The 21,435-nt window shown below is 41.9% G+C and overlaps 1 protein-coding gene across 3 annotated transcripts in view; it reads right to left on the bottom strand.

The window, feature by feature from the left end:
• The window catches only part of RSBN1L (round spermatid basic protein 1 like), a 65,850-nt gene extending 44,772 nt beyond the window's left edge, over window positions 1–21,078 (bottom strand). For 2 of the 3 annotated variants that reach the window (XM_053256435.1, XM_053256434.1), the window contains exon 1: window positions 19,839–21,078. In XM_053256435.1, the coding sequence (XP_053112410.1) occupies window positions 19,839–20,505 (667 nt within the window). In that variant the 5' untranslated portion in view covers window positions 20,506–21,078. Of the gene's footprint in view, window positions 1–19,184; window positions 19,491–19,838 lie in introns of those variants that run through there. The other variant, XM_053256436.1, reaches the window with a different exon arrangement.
• Between the last annotated feature and the right edge of the window lie 357 nt (window positions 21,079–21,435).

Genomic DNA, 21,435 nt, shown 5'->3' on the forward strand with positions numbered 1-21,435 from the left:
GAAGCAACCTGCCCCCGTTTTGCTTCCTCACTCCTCTTCCTGATAATTTCAGTCCATCAGTTGGCTCATGCACCACCCTTGAGTTTCCAGGCACCATGAGGAGCTAGCAACTGGGAATTGTTGAGACCTGATTTAAACCACATTACAATCTATTTGTTGACCCCCAACTCCTGACAAATATTTCAGCTGAAATACCCGGCTGCTTAAAAAAAACTTTTGAGCTACAGAGTGGAAAATTGATATGGTGAGTTTTTTCATTTGCTGAAATTGTTATGGGCACCCCAAAATATTAATACGTATATAGAATTCAGGCCTGTGTCTGATTTCTTTTTATATTAAGAGTTCAATTAAAAGCCTGAACTTGAGGTGAACATGATGCCCAGATCTGCCTGGGTAATGCTTGGTAAATGATTTGTAAAGGCAGGGGTAATCTAGCATTGGTTATCAGTGTTTGTGGAAACTCACTGAGACACAATGGGTCAGGCTTAATTACCAGTCTCACACTGCTGAAATTAACCTGCTGTCCAATAATCCCCTTACCTCACTGACAGGATGCTTCTGCCTTAGTCAAATGTATTGATTAACTCGTCTCACACATGTACCCCTTTGGTGTTACTTTAAATATTTTTATTTATTTATTTAACATTTATATCCCGCTCTTCCTCCAAGGAGCCCAGAGCGGTGTACTACATACTTGAGTTTCTCTTTCACAACAACCCTGTGAAGTAGGTTAGGCTGAGAGAGAAATATTCTTTTGTTATAATTACACACTAGATAGAGGTACACAAGAAATAATGTAATGGCTGTCTCACACAAATAGAACTAATTTTCTCACTAACTCCTGACTTTTAACACCTTTTGGGACCAGGCTAGCACATCTGGGGCCCAACTGCAACTCAGAGATGTAGATTTGCTTTGGGCAATGTCCCCTCCTCAAGATAAGCAGCTAACAGAAGATGAGATTGAGATCTCTCTGGACTGACCAAATATCCTGAGCTAATTTTGGTAATTAAAAGACAATATTCAGAGGATAGCAGGAATAGACGCCTTTTGTGATCCAGAAGATTCAAATGGACATCAAAGGATGGAACCACTATAAGGAGGAGTCTCTGGACATGGCAGATTAGCATCTTTTGCCTACAGAAAGAGCTGCTCACAAGGATCCCAGAGTTTGCTGCTAAGCCACTGGGCAACAAGCAGGAACTCTGTCCATGGACAGGAGCTGTCTGTGACTTCTACTGCACAGTGAGAAGTCAAGACTTCCCCAGCCATGGTGCTCTGGCTCTCAGCCATGATCTGAGCAACTGAAAACACTCCTGTCTCCAGCCAAGAAGCCTCGCTCCTTCAGCTGAAGAGATCCACCACTCTCAAGTCTCTGATCCTGGTAATATGTTGCTCCTTACAAGCCTTGGGCCCCTCCATCTTTCCTCCTCCTCCTCCCCCCCCCCTTTTGCTCTACTAATTCCTGAACCATGGCAGCCCTCAGCTTTCCTTACCCCCCCCCCTTTTCCGTCTGTATCTGAATTGTATTAGGCTCTAGGAAGATTTAAAACACACACATATGGTAGTTAGGAACACACTGGTTGAATATTGGTACTGGCTAGGATGTTCTGTTTAAATGCTGTTAGTAATATATTGATAGAATGCCCTGCTTTCTGCTCAGTTTGATTGATGTTGTTATTCTTTTATACTCAATAAAGCCCACTGAATCTTTGAGGATTGGTTTGATCTCCTTTCTTCCATGCGCCCAGATCCTACATGGTCACCATATAAAAGAACTTGGTCACTTGGTGACACTATGAGCCAGGCCTAATTTTGTATGCTAGCTAATGAGCATATTGAGTATATAAATCAGGCCTGGACCGTAACAAAATCCAGATCAACATGGTTTTGATGCTCTCATGGAGGAGCAATTTTGATATTCCTTTCTTCTGAAACCCATCTTGCTTCCTGAAAACATGTCCCTGAGAATCACACAATCCTCATGGGCTTATTTTGGGGAAACCCAGTGGACTTCAGGGGGCAAGGGAGATAAGCTAAAATCCTCTGTAATGCCAGTGCAGTGTTAAGTATGCCATAAGTATGTCAAAAGAACAGAAGAACATAAGAACAGCCCTGCTGGATCAGGCCCAAGCCCATCTAGTCCAGCATCCTGTTTCACACAGTGGCCCACCAGATGCCGCTGGAAGCCACAGGCAGGAGTTGAGGCATGCCCTCTCTCCTGCTGTTACTCCCCTGCAACTGGAGGTCTCATAGTCAGCTGCTAAGTATATAGGTCAAGAAACAAGCAAAATCAGATCATAATATATTTATTTAGGGCATTGGGAAAAATTGCATAATAATGCTTTCTGAGAAAAAAGTATGCATAATTTGCCAATTCAAAGTTTTCTGGAACACACACACCTCTAGAAAACTATAAAAGATCAGGGATAAGTCTTATGTGCATAGTGTATTCATTAGCCAATATCCCATGTTAAAGTGTAAACATGTATACATTAAAATCCTAAATAGTAGTTCACAAGACTCATCCACAAATATTTAAAATTTTTCATAAATTTTAATTAATAATAATTAATTTTAATACATAAACTGCCAGTAAAAATTCTAATAGCCTTGATGGTCTACAAGTCTTCACAAACATGTAAACACCACTCTTATTATGGTCCTCAATACTGAAAAGTCCTCAAATCTGTCTTGACGGTTTGGCAATCAATGTTTTCTCTAACAGGGATTCCCAGATGTTGTTGACTACAACACTCAGAATCCCCAAGCAAAAGCCATTGCAGCTGGGGATTCTGGGAGGTATATTTTATTTATTTATTTATTACATTTTATATACCGCTCTTCCTCCAAGGAGTCCAGAGTGATGTACTACATACTTAAGTTTCTCCTCACAACCACCCTGTGAAGTAGGTTAGGCTGAGAGAGAAGTGACTGGCCCAGAGTCAACCAGCAAGTATAATGGCTGAATGGGGATTTGAACTCGGGTCTGCTCGGTCCTAGTCCAGCACAAGAACACCTGGGAATCCCTGTTAGAGGAAACACTGGTGGCAATGTCCTTAATTCTTCCAAACTCCTTGTACAAGTCAGACACATTTCGACCAACTGTCTTCCTCAATTACTTTTCTATATAACATTTATACATAGGACAATGAAATTCTAATGCCTATAAATAGAATAACCCAATAAAATAGTCCATCTATGCCACTTTGCTTACTAGCTCCCTACAGCTTCCCAGCTGAAGGATCAGTTATGCAAAGTTGCAGATCAGTAGTGAATTTGTCCTTCCAGTGTTGAATAATAATCTTTTTTGCAGCTCCCTATTCCCCAAGAATCCATACTTTTTAATATAAATTCCATACATGGGAATATACCCCAACCAACAACTTTAACAGGCAATGATTAACAATCATATGAATTTTAGACCAAAATATGTTTCAGTTGGCTTTCTTGAAATTCATTGTAATTGCTACTAGCTGTTCACAGATTTTTCCAGACACAATTCCTATGAGTCTTGGTTATTTTGGAAGTTTTAAGTCTGAATTTTTCTGAACAACTCATGAATTTTTAAATCAATGTTTTTATTCCACAATTATCCAGGAACATAGGCTTCTTCTAATCAGGATCAGTCATTAAGCAGAGATATTGGATTAAAGTGTTCAATTTGTGTGTTTTCTAAAAATACATCTTCATTTTCATAGTTCATGTTGAATTAGCTACAGGACTAGTTGTATTAAAACATACAAACTGTGCTTTTGCACTAATATTAAAATATCATTGTGTGGCCTTAGAAGGGTTCACCAAATACATATGAGCAACCAGAGAATATTCATGATCTGTTGTGCTGGATAGGATAAAAAGCAAGTATGCAGGTTGTAACTGCAAAAACGAAAAACAAGCTCTAGGTGTGCTCAATCCCCCAAATCACTCAAGCTATCCAGTCAAAGCATATTGCTTCACTATCCATATATTTTCTTTCCCACTTTCATCTCTTCAAGCTTTACTCTCCACCCCAACTTTACCAACTGAATGCTAAATGAGCAAAGAGACACCTTTTAAAAGTGGCAATTCTCTTTATTTAGCAGAGGGAGAGCAGCACAGCATCCCTCCAGTGGCTGTTGCTGGTGTCTATCTTACGTTTCTTTTTTTTTCCTTTTTTTAGACAGAGCCCTTTGGGGACAGGGAGCCATTTTTTTTTTTTTAAATTTATGTCAATGTAAACCACTTTGGGAACTTTTGTTGAAAAGTGCTAGATAAATATTTGCCGCATTTGTATTCATAATAAGTAATGATAGAACAGAAACAATTGGGAATTTCAGATCAATTGAGTAAGGCAGAACTGGGTGGGGGCAGGGAAGGGTAGTAGCTGCAGTAGCAGGCAGGAGGAGACCTCACCTCACAATGATGCTCAGAGGAGTTCTAAGCAGCAATCGAGACTCTCAGTTTGAGGACTGAAAAAGACAGTTAGGGTCCCTTGTGTCCCCCCATTTCTTGGGGGGGTTTCTTTTCTTTGCGGGGCAGGGACATTGTGGCGGCACTGTTTAAGGGCCTTCTTTTGACCGTCCCCGCCCCAATGCTTTCTGTGGGAACCTGCTAAAGTGTCCCCAGGTTGCTAGCTGCCCATGCTCAGTTGTAGAAAGGGGAAAGGCTCACCGGTAGAAGGATGAATGCAGATTAGAATTTGGGCAGGAGCCCAGGTGTATGTCTGATCAGGAGCGAAGACAGGAAGGAACTGGGGAATCACACTTGAGCATGCTGGGAGAAGAGGGACGGACTTCAGCTACTTGAAAAACACCTGAGATTTCCTGTCTATCGGGAGCAAGGAGTGGAAGTTCACCCTTTGTGAGCCGTGACCTCCTACTTCGAGGGAGAAAGGGGAAATTCTGTTACCAATGGTTCAGTTATAAATGTTAAAATGATTGCATGAAGAAAAACTCTCTGAATTAAAAAAAAATGCAGCTAGCAACAAAACCCAGGCAGACAAATAATAGCTGCTAATTGAAATGGCATTTTCTCACTTTTGAATAGTAATACATAGAAGGCCTATTACAGTCCATTCTTATACAAAAGTCTAACTAAATACTAATAAGGATCTTAAAAATACGAAACAGGTATAAGCAGCCAGAATGTTTAGTGTCCTACCACTTCTATGAAAAGGGAAAATGTTGCAAATTCTTGTTGTTACAGTTTGGATACAGCATTGTATTAATCCAGTCTGTGCTCCTAATAAAATGTTTCATCCACTACCGAAACACTTGCCATCCTTTCTAGCTGTAGAGACAATAAAGCTAGAAAGGATGACAAAATAGCAAAAATGTTAACTAGCAGGATGACCCACTTCTAACTGGGTAAAGTGGCACATTTTCAGGTGATGACTCATATTTAAGAGAGGGATAACTATCCTTATTGCTAGTTTTTTTTAGATTGAGAGCCCTTTGAAGACTAAGAACCAGGCTTACAAGAAGCCAAGAATCAAGTGTAGGATTATGCAAGATGCAAAAGAATGAGGAGGACTGGCTGTCCCTAACTTGAAACTATACTATGATACCAGCTGTTTGACATGGATCTTGGATTGATTCAGAGAACCATACGGTCCGATTATGGACATGGAAAGGTCAAATCTTTCAGATGGAATACACAAGTTTTAATAGACTAACATAAAGAGAAATGACCAGGACATAAAATCCCACACAATCAGAAACAGTCTGGTAAGTGTATGGGATAAGTATAAGAAAAGTATTAGCCCGGATCTATCACCTTTGCCATCTATTTTAAATATTTTTTTTCCATAAAGAAGAAAAATCTAATGTTTGACTCTTGGAGAGAGAAGGCATATTGTATGCAAAGTTTAACTATTGGAAAAGCAAAACCTAAATCTATTCAAACTCTTACTTTGGAATGGTCCAAGGAACCTTCATGATTTCAATATTTACAAATTAGTTCTATAGTGCAAAAAGAAATACAAAGACAAGCTCAGAGATTTAACGGAATTTGAAGTATTAATAACAAAAAATTTTGATCATTTATTAGGACTGATACACAAGTTGCAACTAATACAACTATTAGTAAGATGGTCAGTAATTACTTGGGAGACTGTTGGAAATGTAACAATCATGCAGGGACATTCTATCATATGAAGTGGACTTGTGGCAAGCACAACAATTTTGGGGGGGAAATTGATTCTAAGATGCAACAAATTTTAAATATAAACTTTCCCTATTCACCCAAGCTTTTCTTGTTAAATATGACTAAACCTGGTATACCTACTAAATACACAAAGTTGTCCTTATATATGATTACTGTTGACAGGATTCTCTACGCTGCCAATTGGCAGTCACAGGCAATCCCGACCTTGGATGAATGGCTACTAAAGCTATGGGAATATGCCTCAATGGCTAAGGTCACTGCTTATTTGCAGAATGTCTCAGATGAAAAATTTGCGCTAACCTGGGAACCTTTCATAAATTACAATTTAGTACAAGGTTGACACCCACACACAAGATTTGGTTTTTTAAAAAAATACTGAGAGTTGATCAGTGCATTTATATCTTTTTGTAATATCTGATGTGAGGGGGAAGGTTGGCAAAGGCTGGAAGCGGAATTTTGGACTGTCATATGTAACTGTTGGACGTTCAAGAGATCATAATGTAACTATGTTATTTCTGTTTATTTTCTTATGAATAAAAATATTTTTAAAAAGAAGATGACTAAGAACCATTTCCTTATTGCTTTTGTTATGTAAACCACTGAGATCTTTTTGTGTGGAGAAGTGATATATAAATAATAATGACAATGAATATTTAAGTCTCCTTTACTGAAAAAGCACTCTTGCAAATGGCTAGAATGATCTATAAGCAGCAATAAGGATAAATCTGAAGTTTTGCCTATGCTAGAACCAACCAAACTGTGCACAAGCCCAGTATCGAAGTATATACATTTAAATAAATTGATGTGTGACCTTTCCTATATTTTATTTTTCAGTGGAAAATTTTCCATTTCTAAAAAATTCATTGTTTCATAAAGTACATTAGTATGAATGCAATAGTAGGCAAGTTTGGTAATTTCAAAGTTGTAATTAATGTTTCTTTGTGTGATTACCCCTAAGGGAGGGAGAGGGAGAGGGGGAGGGGGAGGGGGCACAAGCATGTGTTTTACTGATTTGTAAAGAGGAGGTAATATGGTGGGTTTAAAAAAATAGATAGAGGCAGGGGTCAAGAAATGTTATCTCAGTTCATCAGTCAGACAAAATATTTTAGTAATCAGATGCTATGTTGGTACATTTATCGTCAGGATTCCCCCCCCCCACCACTCATCAGGAATCATTAGCCTACTTTCCTTAAGGAAAGTAAGCTTATGAGATCACCTGGCATTGTGTGAGTGTGTGTCTCCCATCCCATCAACTTCACAATGCCTGGGCCAATAGGAAAAAAATTGGTACAGTTATAGGGACACAGTTGTTTGTGATGATGTCATCAAGATGGCAGAGGCACAAATGTTTGAGGTACAAGAGGGATAACCTTTTAGCTGCCTAACCAATTTGAACCAAATTTGCTACAGCTGTAAGGGCACACAGGGACACTTCAATGGCATAGTTTGTGATGTCATCCTCCCTAATTCAAGATGGCAGAAACTTGAAAATTTGAGGTGCAAGTGGGAACCGCTTTGGATCAAACTTGGTATAGTTGTAGGGGACATAGCGACACCTCAATGGCATGGTGTGTGATGATCCCATCCCATCCAATCCAAGATGGTGGACGCATGAATGTTTGAGGCACAAGTGGGCTAACTTGTGAACTGTCTAACCAATTTGGACCAAATTTAGTCCAGTTGTAGGGATAATGAAAGGAAAGTAGGCAGGTTAGTTCTTACTAGAGCAACTTGTTTTTTTACTCGTCTGTGTCAAGTAAAATTTATGTAAGTTTATGCAAAGGGAAAAATTATTCAAGTTTTCTGCAAATGAGGAAAATTTGCATGAGAAAGTTTCAGACATTTCCCCAGAAAAATGTCTAGCTCAAAATTATCTTTAAAATATATCACATCTCTGCTTATTCCATTATTTTTAAAGTGTATAAACAGTCAGATGGCAGACTGTTCCAAAGGACACAAAACAAACAGTAACCAAATGCATAGCCTTTCAAAACCTACAAGATGGCAGAGGCTTTTCTAATCTATTTTTGTAATGAAATCTACAAGCTTTAGAATAATGTACAAAGTAGAATGCCAAAATATGCAGCTGCTTTGCATCAGCTTCCAGAGGGCGTTCCACATCAGCAGTCAATCACAGATTATGAAAGAAGCACATTGAGATCAAAGACAGTCCAAGCAGAAACTCACACTATAAGTATCATCTCAAAGGGAGGGTGGAATTACTGCATTATTGAAGAGGAACCTGAGATATTTAAACACAGGTCATTGTACTAGGCACTTCCACAACTTGGTCTCTGCACTGACTTGACCAAAAGCGAAATGACAACAAGAGCATAAGAAATGAGACAACTGATTAGAGGGTTCCCCCCCCCAACTCTTTACTGAATCCAGTAAAGACTATACAGTCATCCCTCGTCAATCGTGCATTTCCCAGTCAAATCTGTACAGATACAGATTTGAGTGTTTGTAACTGGGAAATTGTCACCACACTCGCCAACCACGACCGGAGTATCTGCAGTTTGGCGCTTTTAAAAAGAAGTTGGGTGCTTTTTTGAAAAGTTATTCTAAGAACTGGAATCATCATAGAAAGTCTACAGATGAATTGGAAATTTGGGAGAAAGCTGAAAGCCTGACTGTTCTAAGAATACAGAACACATTCAGCTATGATCCCAGGAGTACAATTTGGGAGTCTGACAAGCATATTACTCCTGGTGACAATGTAGAAAGGCCTCTCTATACCACAGCCTCTCACTGCTCTTGCTTCAGATGCCTCCATCTTTTGTATCAAGTGAAACAAACTAATGAATGTTTGCAAGCAATTAAGCAACACAACAGGTGAAAAGTGCTGAGAAGCACTTCAATCCATGCAAGCCTTCCATTTTCTAAAGCTCTTTCTAGGAAGCTCAACACGCAAGTTCAGAATCAGAAGCTATACACCAATTTACATTAGACAAACAAACATGTTATGCTAATATATTTAGGAGTGGAGTGGGATATAAACAAAATAAGCTGGCCCTATATCATCGTCTATTCCTCCTCCTGTTGGGAAATAAAGTGCGCCACTCCCTACCAGGCACTTGTCTGTGTGGCATTTTTGTTCCCCATTCATTCATCTGGCCCTTTCACACACAAAGCTGCCCGTTCCTTACTTTTGGGAGGGGGGGGAGAGTGCCCCATACCTGAGTAGTGCAATCTCCTTCTGTTCAAGGAAACTAGCTGCAGTGACTTTGTTCCTTAAGCAGGAGGAGGTGAAAACAATAGCAATCTAGTGGACCACTGCGCAAAAGCAAGGCAATACACCAACTTTTGATTTGTTACTCTGTTTAGTCAAACATAGTATATTTAAAAGGTGCTTACAGTGCTGTAAATGCACTTTCAACTCTTTTTATACAGTTGTTTGTACTCCACGATCATCATTATTAAATATCAAAATAAATGTTAAGAGAGATTATCAAAATAGAGGGAAGAACTGAAAAGTAAAAAGTAGAATATTGGAAACATAAGAAATGAGGAAAAAACACTGGACTTACTGTGAATAGTTCTTTCTACATTGTGTATGGAGGTAATCAATAACAATGGGTTATCATCCTCTACTTGCTCCTGGTAGACAAGTTAGTTTCAGGTAGTAGAATTAGGTAACAGGAAGTCCGCCCAGCAGGTATTGGAAGTAGGATCCCCAGTTCCAGAACTGTCACAGCACCACAGTACAGTGTATACAGAGAGGTCCAAAAAGGAGACAGAAAGAAACCTGAACTACTGGTGAACTGTTTGCTTGATCCACGAGTGGGCTGAATGACCTCCATGCACTGTGTAGAAAGAACCATTCAAGTTAAGTCAAATGCTTCTTTCTCACACAGTGTAGGTGGTCATCAGTAGCAATGGGACATGGCAGAGCGGTAAAATGTGAAAGCAGATCAGGCTGCAACTACCTGCTGTAGCTTCATTGAGCTCTCACTTTAGCCCGCTGTAATGCTTTGCACACAGCAGTGCTGGAAGGTTTCATGGAATTCCCCAGGAAGATTGGGTGTGCCCACGTGGTTTGGGAAGGATTGAAAGTACGACTCATGATATTTTACACTGCCAGTTTTATAATGACGCTAGATTTGAGCTTATTTGCCCTGAACTTGCCTTATACCCAGATTCGGATGATAACTTATGTTTATTTCGTCTTTTAGCTAACAGAATGAAGCTAGACTGTGGAAGGTTGCCAAATTTTGTTACATTGTGGGTAGGATACATCTGAAGGTTATGAATACGTCTTAGTTGGTTATTTTACCAATGTTAATTATAATCTTATTCCTTAATTTATTTTGTAATTGTCATATTGATATCTGCATTTTTAATGGTCCCCCCCCCCTCGTTTTTCTGGTCAATGACTGTAACAAAATTGAACTGAAATGAACTACCTGCTGTAGTATTGTGTGGCCAAGTAGCTTATACTAAGACAAATGCAGTTATTTTACAGAGCTTGATGAAGGGAGAGATGAAAGACCCAGTAGCTGCCTTGCAAATATCACTAAACAGAGTGTGTGCAGAGAAGGAAGCTGTGGCGGATAAACCGATTGGAGGAAGAAAAAGAAGTATTACTGACTTCGCCAGAGCCATGAAGAGCCTTGCTGACACTGTGCAGCAGCAGCATGACTGGTGGCTGGGCTGGCAGCAGGAGCACAAAGAGCGGCTGCCTGTTTGCTTCGAGTGGAAGACCGGAGCAGTGGTGAAGAGGTAGGTTGCTCTGGGCCGCTACTGCAAATGGCCTGAATAAGCAGGCACTTGCTTTGCTTAGTACCCTTTTGCTTAGGCCCAGTGTTCCCAACGCGTGCACACAAGCCTGCACTCACAAGATTTTTTATGTCCACTCAGTTAATTTTAGATCCAGCTCCGTGAATCTGGAAGGCACCATTCTGAATGCATGTGAGCACACACTGCCTTGATACTCCCACCCAGAACAAAACTCATTCTAAACACAAATGAGGGGGGGGGGAATTAAAGAACATTGCTTAGGTCTGGTCTTCATTCTTGGCTTTGCCCTTTCCACCCTTCCACACCACAAAATGGCCTTGCCACCTTATGTTTTCACACCCAGGCTGCTGGTGCTGAGGAGAGACCGAACAATAGTGGCTAGTGGACTAGTAGTGGCTTAACAGACCTTAGTCTATCAAGGGTCCAGCCTCTCTCCTCAGAGTTGAGTTACTCGGAGAGGAAACTGGCCAAAATATCCTCTGTCTGGGAAGGTTCCATGAGACAGAGGGGGAAAGGAAAAGGTAGAAGTTACAGGCAGATCAGAAATTCAGAAGTGTTTTTTGTTGCAGAAAAGCAGGAGAGAAAAACAAAAGACAAAAGATTAAGGTCACCACACCATGGAAATGCAGAGAGGAGAGAACTGGAGGAAAAGACAGAAGGCCACATGGAATGGGAACAAGATCTCCAGTTCATGCGTCTAGTCAGGACCAAGATTGGAAAGAAACTGGGGATCCTGCTCCCAATGCCTACTGGAAGGGAGGCTGGACTTCCCGTCAACTGATCCTTCTACCTGAATCTAACTTGTCTTCCAGGACTAAGTAGAGGATGATAACCCATTGTTACTGATTACCCCCTACACTGTGTGAGAATTAATGTTATAATGGGTTCAAATTAGACTATTACAAGTATACTGTACATTGATCAATGACTGTAATAAAAAGTCTATCTATTAAGTATACTGAAAAGAATGGTGATTAAGATTTTTTTAAGAGATTAAACATATTAATTCTTACCAGCAAGAACCCAAATAAATTGTCCTGAATGAAGTGTTGCACCAAATGGTCCTTTCCCTGCAACAAAATGGCAGATGCGGTTCTAACAACAAAAGCCTATTTTGCCACTTCTTCCAATCTGTCCCCCGCAAGCAGAGTTGCTGAATCAGATGCCAACTCTACTGTCAGCAACAACCAAATACAGAAGGTCACTGAACATCAACTGTGGAAAGAACTGCCTTTGATTACACATAATATGCAAATTTTTGACAATGTGCCAAGGAATGCCAGTTTTACCTCTGAAGGAGCTTCTTCCCATTCCTAAGGTTTCCAAGACTAGGAAGGAGAGGGGTGGCAAAAGGAACAAAGCTCCCTACCATGCACTTCAAGAGCAGAAGCATAAGAGCCAGGATTTTTTTCCAATGGAAAATAATCACTTTTGTTTTCGCTATCCAAAAAAACCCAAACCAAAAAACAAACAAATGACAGGCCCATGAAAAATGACAAGCAAGAAGTACTTTTCAGACAGTCTTCTCCATTAGCCGACTTTGGAGGAAGGGATCTGGAAGGAAAACAGCCTGTTCTGCATCTGCTTGACTACAGTTTGTAATGGAGTAGAGTACACCAATGCAGGTTGAGCGGATAAAGCAGCAAAGTCTTGTTGTCTTCTCCATAATATGCTAACTTTACACATGGGAAGAATCTTTTATGCAGGAGACCATTCAAGCATCCAGTCTTCCTATTTGCAACCTGAAGTGTCAGTCTCATGAGGACTGTGCGCATGCTACTCCTGAATGTTTAAATTAGCTCAGAGACAGAAAAGTCAATTGCAAAGAATGGGACATATGCTGGGAATGCAGGGAGGAAAGAGAAGATCACGGTGTAGCTCTGAGAATTTGAAGGGTTTTAGATATGTAGTGCTCCTCCTTCTCTCCTCTCTGGTAGCCAGATCAATAATTAGGGCAAAAGTCAAATCTACCTCTGGTGCCTAAACTGAAAGGAAAAAGTGTTCATGTATTAATATTGCGTTTGAGTGGTCTTGTTTTGGAGTAAAATTGGTAAAATATTTTCTTCTATTGAATCCTCTACCATCGGGGGGGACGGGGGACGTTGCCAGCGTTTATGTTCCCTATTGTCTACGTCAACACAAAATTTTAATAAAATGAAACAGCACCATGGAACCTTAAGGCTCAAGCTAAATATGGAGTTTAGAAGAGAGAAATATTGCCTATGCACATCACTACCTGACATTCTTATTATGTTTTTTATTGTTCCCAATTTGTAATGCCACCATAGGGTCTAGAGACTGAGAAATTAGAAGCAGTTACCTCTGCTGTGGGACCATCCCTAAATTTATATCACACTTAAAACTCCTTCTCTCTCATTCCCCTTTATCAAATACTTTCTCATTTTCATCAATCTTTCATTGTCACAGTTTTACTACCATTTCTTCTCTTGATGTTATGATGTTCTTTATAGATAGCCCCAAATTTCCAACATATTTATCACTGAAAGAATTAAGAGGGCTACACTCCACTCATCATTTGAACTGTTCTTTGCATCATTTTGATATTTACTGTGAGCTACTACCACAAGTGTATCCCAAGTTGAATATATATTTTATATATCCTGACTATGCAGCTTATCCATTGATCTGCACTTATGTCATGAGAAGAAAATCACATTGCATAAGAGTTTTCAAGACAGGACAACCTCTTCCTCAAAGTTATTTTCAGAGCAAAACTGAAAATTTTGCAACTGGCATTTTGCAAAAGAAAAGGTTTCCAAGTAAAATTTCATTTTTCTCCATCTGCTCCTGAATTTATCATAATCACATGAGAAAAGATCTTTGTAGTGACTTCTATTTCAACAGGCATTCAATATATATGTACAGTATTTTTCAAGAACCTGAATATATTTGCCTCCACCATTTTTCCCCAAAAGCAAAAAAACTTCTTATTGGATTTTGTTCCATTTCCCACATGTTGAGTGTCATATTATCATGTCATATTTTTAGAAACAAATAATATCTGTGTTCTTCTTTACTCCAGAAAGCAGTATACATGACAAATGTGCCATGTCAAAGTTGGGGGAAAAACCCTAAATGTACGTCTACTAGTCAGTGCACTAACCATTCTAGAAGAACACAACCATATAATTTTTAGTACGTACTCTTGAATCTATGAATGAATGAATCTTTACTTTGAGCACAGACTGGAGAAACTCTTGAATCTAAGAATTTCAAGTTAGGAATTAAATGTTAAGCCTTAAATTCCATTACTCCTGGCTATATGTTCAATATATTCTAACAAAGTCCTCTGTTTAACCTTAATGTTTGTAAAGCCCAGCAGAAATAAAGGTAAAGCCTAAGCAGAAATAAAGGTAAAGCCCAAGCAGAAATAAAAAAGCAAGTTGCAGTAGCAGAAAGACGATAAATAAAAAACAGACTGTGTGAGGACATGTTCCAACAATTCTAATATGTATAACCATAACATCTTAAATTCCACTCTACAACAAGCAATATTTAAATAGCCAGGGCTTTACAATTCCCAGGCACTGCTTACCAGGCTACCTGGAAATTTAGGTGTGGTTCATAATCCAGATGATGGAGGGTCACGAGGAGGAGGAGGAGAGAACATGCAAGGCAAGGGTGGGTTGCTCCTCCCTCCTTCTAATCACATCAGATATAGATGGACAAAGCCAGGATAAGGCATGAGTAAGAAAGGCAGGGAATTTGCCTTACCACATGGAGCAGAGGATGTTGCTGAGGGCAAGCAGTGAGTTCATTCATGCCCCCCACACCACTATAGAGCAGAGGACAGTCTAGCACCTACATCCAAAGAAAATCCGTCAAGGTCCAAAAATAACTCTCATAAACTAAAAGTTTACCTAATAACTGCAACACTTCACTTTTGTGATATCCCTGTAGCACAATCAAATCTTACTGAATCTCAAGGGCAATGTTCTCTCTAAGGTGTGTGCACACTCACAAGTTTTCTTCTATGTTGGCGCAGTTAATTTTAGATCCCACTTGGGTTAAATCAGGAAGGCCCTGTCCTGAATGCACGTCCGCACATACTGCTTTGATACCAACATCCAGAACAAAACTCATTCCGCACACAGATGAAAAAAAAATAGAGAACACTACTAAAGTTTACTAGGGCAGTCGGGGTGGGGGGGTGGGGTAGTGTAATATTTAGATTAGCTGTAGTTTGAATTTTTCAGTGATGCAAAGAGGGTTTTTTTAGTGCTGTCACCTTACTTTTGTATGAGTAAGTCTGTACAATTGTTAATATTTTTCTAAAAAAGGATTTTGAAGTATTATTAAAAAATGTATCAATTCTTCTCTATTTAAGATTTGGTTCCTGTCTTTCAAATTGATAGTTTTCAACACTTTCTTCTGAAGCATTTGGTGCTCGCCAATCCTATAGAAGATTGCTATGTGGGAAGGCACTTGACCCTAACTGGTAGAGTCAGAGAGCAACCTTGTTTTCCTTCCCTGACCCAGCATAGTAGCCTTTCATCTGATAAATGAGGGGGAAATTGGAGTAGAGATGCTACAACAGGAGCTCACCTGCTGAACTATGCTAGAGTTTGGGCACCTGGAGCAGTGCTCCCAGGCAGAGAGCATTAGAAGTAGTACTTATGGGAGGATGGCTGTCTTCCAGTCTCTTGCAATAACATTTCCCAGTCCAAAGCACTTTTATATTTCCATCCTATGGTGCATTTAGTGCTATAACACTAGGAAATCAGTCAAGAACCTCTGGGGGAGGAAAAAGAGGCCTAGACAGTTAATTCTAAAAGAACAAGTCTCCTGGACTGTGCTTCATATCCACAGAAAGGCAACATTGTCCGAACTATGAAAACACTATCTGGTCACAAGTGTCAGTAGCATTATGAGGAATAAGTATCTTTTAAAGAGTGTTTGTTCTCACTCCCAAAGCACTAATGGAAAATCCTAAATATTTTATATTTTATTACATTTTATTCCACTTTACTTCAAGTAGGTCAGGCTGGTGTACATAGATCCCCCCACCTTTTTAAAATTATCATTACTCTGACTAAGATTAGGTTGAGAGATTATTACTGGTTACGCAGTGAATTTCATGGCTGCACTGAAATTTGAATCTGCATCTCTCCTTCCAGGTCCACACCACAACTTCAATCTAGTGATTAGTTATAAATCATTATGAAAGGTGTGTATGGGCACACTGTATGGATTAGATAGTCCTTGCTGACATTGTATCAGCCATCCTAAACAGGCTGTTTCCCACCACCTGTCCCTTCTTTAAAATCCTGTTGTATGCATTTGTTTGTAAGATCATTATTTCACTTGAAGCTAAAACTGTTTATCAACGTATTCATTTTATGGAGCTGCAATACAAGTAGTAAATATTATTCTGCATAGAACATGTCTGATCCAGTAACCCAACCACTTTTTAAAGCTAGTGTCTGAACTGGAGAATTAAATACTGATGAACCTAAATTAAAATTGAACTCAAAATTTTAGTGGTTTGATTCCCTGATTAAAAGTTAGCTAATCTAGCTGTTAGAAGAAAATAAATATTTCTTAATGCTAACACTGCTGAAATACCAGCAAAAGCAAGAACACAGGAAAGATTCAATTTACAATACATTCACATTAACATTCAATATCTACAGTCCTAAAAATAGAAATAGATTAATTTTTAGTAGGTTGGACATGTGAAGTGCTTCCCACATTTGAAAGCTGTGCATTGAAAACAAATGTGGAGTCAAGCAGTAGTTTGAGAGGGCAGAAATCTACACGGCTTAAAACGGAAGTTTCAGTTTCAAACTAGATGTGAGGGGGCAGTCACATGTAGTTTATTTATGTGTTGCCCTACTTATATATAAAACAAGGTTGATAAAAATCGATTAAAAAATAAAAATTGGATTTTTTAATTTAAATCTTAATTGATTTTTTAAAATCTATAAAGAATGTAGTTAAAATTATCATCATGAATATTAATCATAATTATATTCCATGAACAAGTTAACAGCAGTATATAGGGATAACAGACCTAATCAGTCCCATTCTGCAAGTGGCATACATGCAACACACACACACACACACACTGAAGTAGGGATGTGCACGAATGGTCTTCGGCACCAGCGGGGGTAGTACTTTAAGGGCGGGGGAGGGTGTACTCACCCCCCGCCGCGTTTTCCCCGCCAGCACTCTGTAAATTTCAAGCCCCTCGGGGCAGCAGCGTTCCTCCCTGCCACCCCGTTCCCCGCGTCGGCCGGAAGTGGCCGGAAGTTGCGAGCGCGCGTGCACCCAATGAATAAATAAGAGGATGGGAGGAGTGGAGTAGATCTGAGCAAGGAGGAGGAGTCTGGATATAAATACACGGGATGGGGAGAAGAGGGAAATAGAAAGTGAAACCAAAAGTGAACAGAATATATTTATGAAGTCCTGTAGTGTGCAAAGGGTTAACAGAGCCTGGGCCTGGTTGCTGGGATAGATGACATCAGCCAGGATGCTGGGTTAGCATTCTTTTGGTTTGCCTCTGCCCTCCATACATTGCCCCCATGAAATGAGTTTGCTGAAGCTTCCCATATTTGAGGAAACAACTTCCATGACCTTCTATTAAGAAGCTTTGTAAATGCAACCTAAAGGGTGCAGGGGTGGCATGCCAGAGAACATCCTGTGGGGATAGGTTTGGTGTTCTTTATATTCCTGCCACTTAGTGGAAGAAAGCATGTCCATCCCAAAACCTCATTCTGTTTTTGAAATATTCCCTTGTGCTATGGAGTTCCAAACCTGCCATTGACCCCAACATGCCCCATGGTTGACAGAGATCTATATAAGGTTCAGTTGCATAGGTACAGCTGGGCTGCCTACGTGCCAATGTAGAGACAGAATACTGGGTAGTAACTGGTGCCAAGTAGAGGCAAATACTGCCATACTTATAACAGCATTATGCTACAGTCTTGTGCACAAGGCTGAAGAACATATTCTATTGTGTTCAATAGTTCCTGCTTGTTAGCTTTAAATTAAATATGCATAGGATTGGCTGTTAGCATGCCTCTCTTAGTTCAGCCTCTCTTTGACATTAAATAGGATTGCACTTATTTTAAACAGTTTTTAGAGCAGGGCTCGACAATTCCCAGGAGCCAGCTTGCCATTGCGGCTGGAAATATAAGTGTGGTGGCACCTAAGCCAGGCAAGGGATGGTTGCGACCAGGAGTACGCAAGCAAGCAAACGAGGACCAAAATGCAAGCAAGGGAGTCTGAAACACCCATCCCCCTGGAGTAACGGTGCTGTTGAGGGCAAACAGTGTCGGCTGTAGGACAACACTGGCAGTAAACAGTTATTCCACCACCACCACCCTGGTCCTGCCCTCCCATGAAGCAGAGGGCAGTCCGGTTCCTAGGTCTGGGGGCTGGCTCCTACAGGCAAAGAAAATTTGTTCAAGCCTGTTTCAGAAAACCTGTCACATTTAATTTTATAGCACTTTTGATAGCAATTAGTTCACAGGTTTCACATAACAAGTTCCAAACGTTTAGGCAACTCTATGACTTTATATGGTGATTCTCTTGTTTAGCAAGTGGAGAGCAACTGACCCTATTCAACCCCAGGGCAGCATCGTTCCAGTGGTGGTGGTTGGTGTCCACCTGATGTTTCTTTTAGATTGTGAGCCCTCTGGAACAAGGAACCATTTTATTTATGTTTCTGTGTAAACCATTTTAGAACTTTTCTTGAACTACAGTATATAAATATTGGTACTGTAGTAGCGAATATATTCTAGGACATTTCCTAACTTGTGTGCCAAGAGACTCTGGCCAATATGCTGTGGTGATTCGCTCCCAGTGTCCTTTTCTGTTCATGAAGGGGCAGATTGGCTTCAGGAGAAATAGCTATGAATGTTACATAAGAATAAGTAAGAAGGAGGAAGTGAAAATAAATAAAATTTGTGCAGCCGTGTTGAAGGAGAATGAGGCTTGCATTATTCTTAATACACATACGTATTTTAGATTGTCACATTACCTGGCTACTTGGTCACTTTAAAGTGATTTGATCACTTTATCACATTATTTAATCACAATGTGATTAAATGTGATCAAGTAATTGAATAATCACTTTATTAAAATTGTGTGCACTTCCAATAATTCCAAAATGTAAGTATCGTTCAGGATTTAAGTGGTTGGGAAACACCGTTCCAAGAGAAACAAAAGTAATGCTTTAAACTCAAAGGGCATGGCTGTACATATGCTAGGAATGTCCAACAGCACATTCACATCGATCACTGAATTTGATCTATAAAAGTTAACCTCATTACTTCTTATGTCTCTCACACACGTACAGTTGCAGTGCATTGTCTCTCACAGTTTAATCTTCACCACAACGAAAGAAATATTTCTTAGATCGCTACCCTTCAATCAAAGGGCATTTCTGCAGCTGGTCTGAAAACATAAGACCTCGAGCCATTTCCACCTAAGGCAACAACCGTTTCCACACCCCCTTTTTGACTGGAACCGCCAGACTGCGCTGCTGTTGCCGCCTTCTCTACCAAATTTACACATCATCATTCGCGTCCCCCAGTTTCACTAAGGTCCACTCGGCATAATCACTCAGCCGTATAAGAAATAGATACGCGGAAAAGGGCCAGCCCTCGAGATGAAAGGCCAACGACAACCGCCCCCGTGAGATACGCCGCTAAGAAACCGACATGTTTATTCCATGTGCGGGCAAGGCAGCCATTCCGGTCGCAGACTCGGCTCGTTCAAGAGAACGACCATTTCCTGCCCCTCTCTGGGCAGGGAGCCCCAAATCAACAGCAGCACGGTGGGCAAGACGTTTCCTGCCGTCTCTCACTCGCTATATCGCCCCCCCTTCTCTCCGCCCCTTTTCCAACTGCGGGAGAGACACCCGAAGCCCGCCTGCCTGACCCCAAGACAGACCCAGGCGCTTCCCCGGGAGTCGAGCCGCTCACCTTTCTGGTGCTGCTGCTGCTGCAACAGCAGCTTCACGTCGCCGTTCTCCTCGCGACCCGCTGGGCTCAGGCCTCCTCCGCCTGCCGCTGCTGCTCCCCCCATGGCTGCCCCCGGGACAGGCAGGGCCCCAAGTTTCCTCTTCTCCTTGTCCCGCTTTTCCTTGGGCCTCTTGGTCTTGCTGCTGGCACCGCTGCTGCTACTGCTGCTGCTGCTCCCTCCTCCTCCTCCTCCCTCCACAGCCGCGGCAGAGCAGTGGTGGGAGTGGGAAGAGGGCGGCGGCGGCGGCGGCAGCAGCAACGCGTGGGGGAGTTGAGGAGGGAAAAGGAATGACCCGCCGGCGCTTGTGGTCGTCCCAGCCCCACAGGCTCCTGGGGAAAACGCCGTGAAGCTCCACACGGCAGGACTGCCGTGACCTCCCGAGGTTGGCGCCACCGGGGTGTGCGGCGGCGGCGGCGGCTGCCTGTTACCACCACCGCCGCCCTCTCCGTTCACGCGCTTAGGGCCCTTGAGGCCCCGCTCTTCTGGCCCCTTCACGCGCTTGGCAGACGGCTGGAACCCGCGTTGGGCGGTCCTGGTCTCCGCTCCCAGGCTGGCACCGAAGGGCTCTTGCTGCGGCGGCGGCGGCGGCACCATCGCACCTCGTACGGGACTCGGCAGCTCCGCCATTTTGAGATCCTGCTTGTATTTACCTCTCAGCGCGAGTCGCTTGAGAGAGGCGGGATGGGAGTGGGAGGAGGAGGCGGGACGCTGGCTGCAAGCGCCTCTCCCCTCTCCCTGTAGAAACGGGGCCAGCCGAGGACAGGCAGCGGAAGCCGCCAATGCCTGGAGGAGGTCTGGAAAGAGAACGGGGCTGCCGCTGCTGTCGCCGCCTGGCCGCTCGCTCAGCAGCAGCAGCCGCCGACGCCGCGAGTGGCGCAGTTGGGAAGGTGGCGAGGCGAGCGGGCGCCTGTCAAGGATGCGTCTGCGCTGCTCCGAGGCCGCCCAGGTACGGCAGAAGGCGGCTGAGGATCAGCGCGCGTCGGAGATGGGGAAGGAGGAGGAGGAAGGGACCGGTGAGGCCTGGAGGAACTCGGGGGAAAGGAGGACGCGCTTTCGGCCGCGCAGGGATTGTTCGTCTCTCCGTTTCTTCACCAGCAACCACGTCGGCTTGGGTTCCTCCCTCTTCCGCCATGCGGGTGATGAAGTCGCTTCGACATCTGTAACAGGCTACCTGTTTGCCCACGTAGATCATTCCGAAACAGTCCCGAGCAGAGCGCAGCTCTTTCCTGGTGACCATTGAACGCTACGCTAGGCGATATTCAAGCAGTGGTTGCAGCTTTTTAGGGGGTCAGGGGGTTAATCGATTAAAAGCATTTTTATTACCTAAAAATGTGCACTTGATGATTTGAGTATCAGGCATTTTTTGTTGTTATTTTTAAAGGATCTACAAAAGGCCTGGCAGCCATCTTAGAAGAGGTATCCCTTCTTCAGGAGGGAATACCTCTTATAAAATGGTGCCTATTATGACACATGCATCATTGTGACAAGTGTTGATAGTATTGCTCATACTATTAGAAGCAGGGAGTGCATTTAGTGATCTGAGCAGAGGTAGATCTT

The sequence above is a fragment of the Hemicordylus capensis genome, chromosome 5, assembly GCF_027244095.1.
Source record: "Hemicordylus capensis ecotype Gifberg chromosome 5, rHemCap1.1.pri, whole genome shotgun sequence".
Taxonomy (NCBI): domain Eukaryota; kingdom Metazoa; phylum Chordata; class Lepidosauria; order Squamata; family Cordylidae; genus Hemicordylus; species Hemicordylus capensis.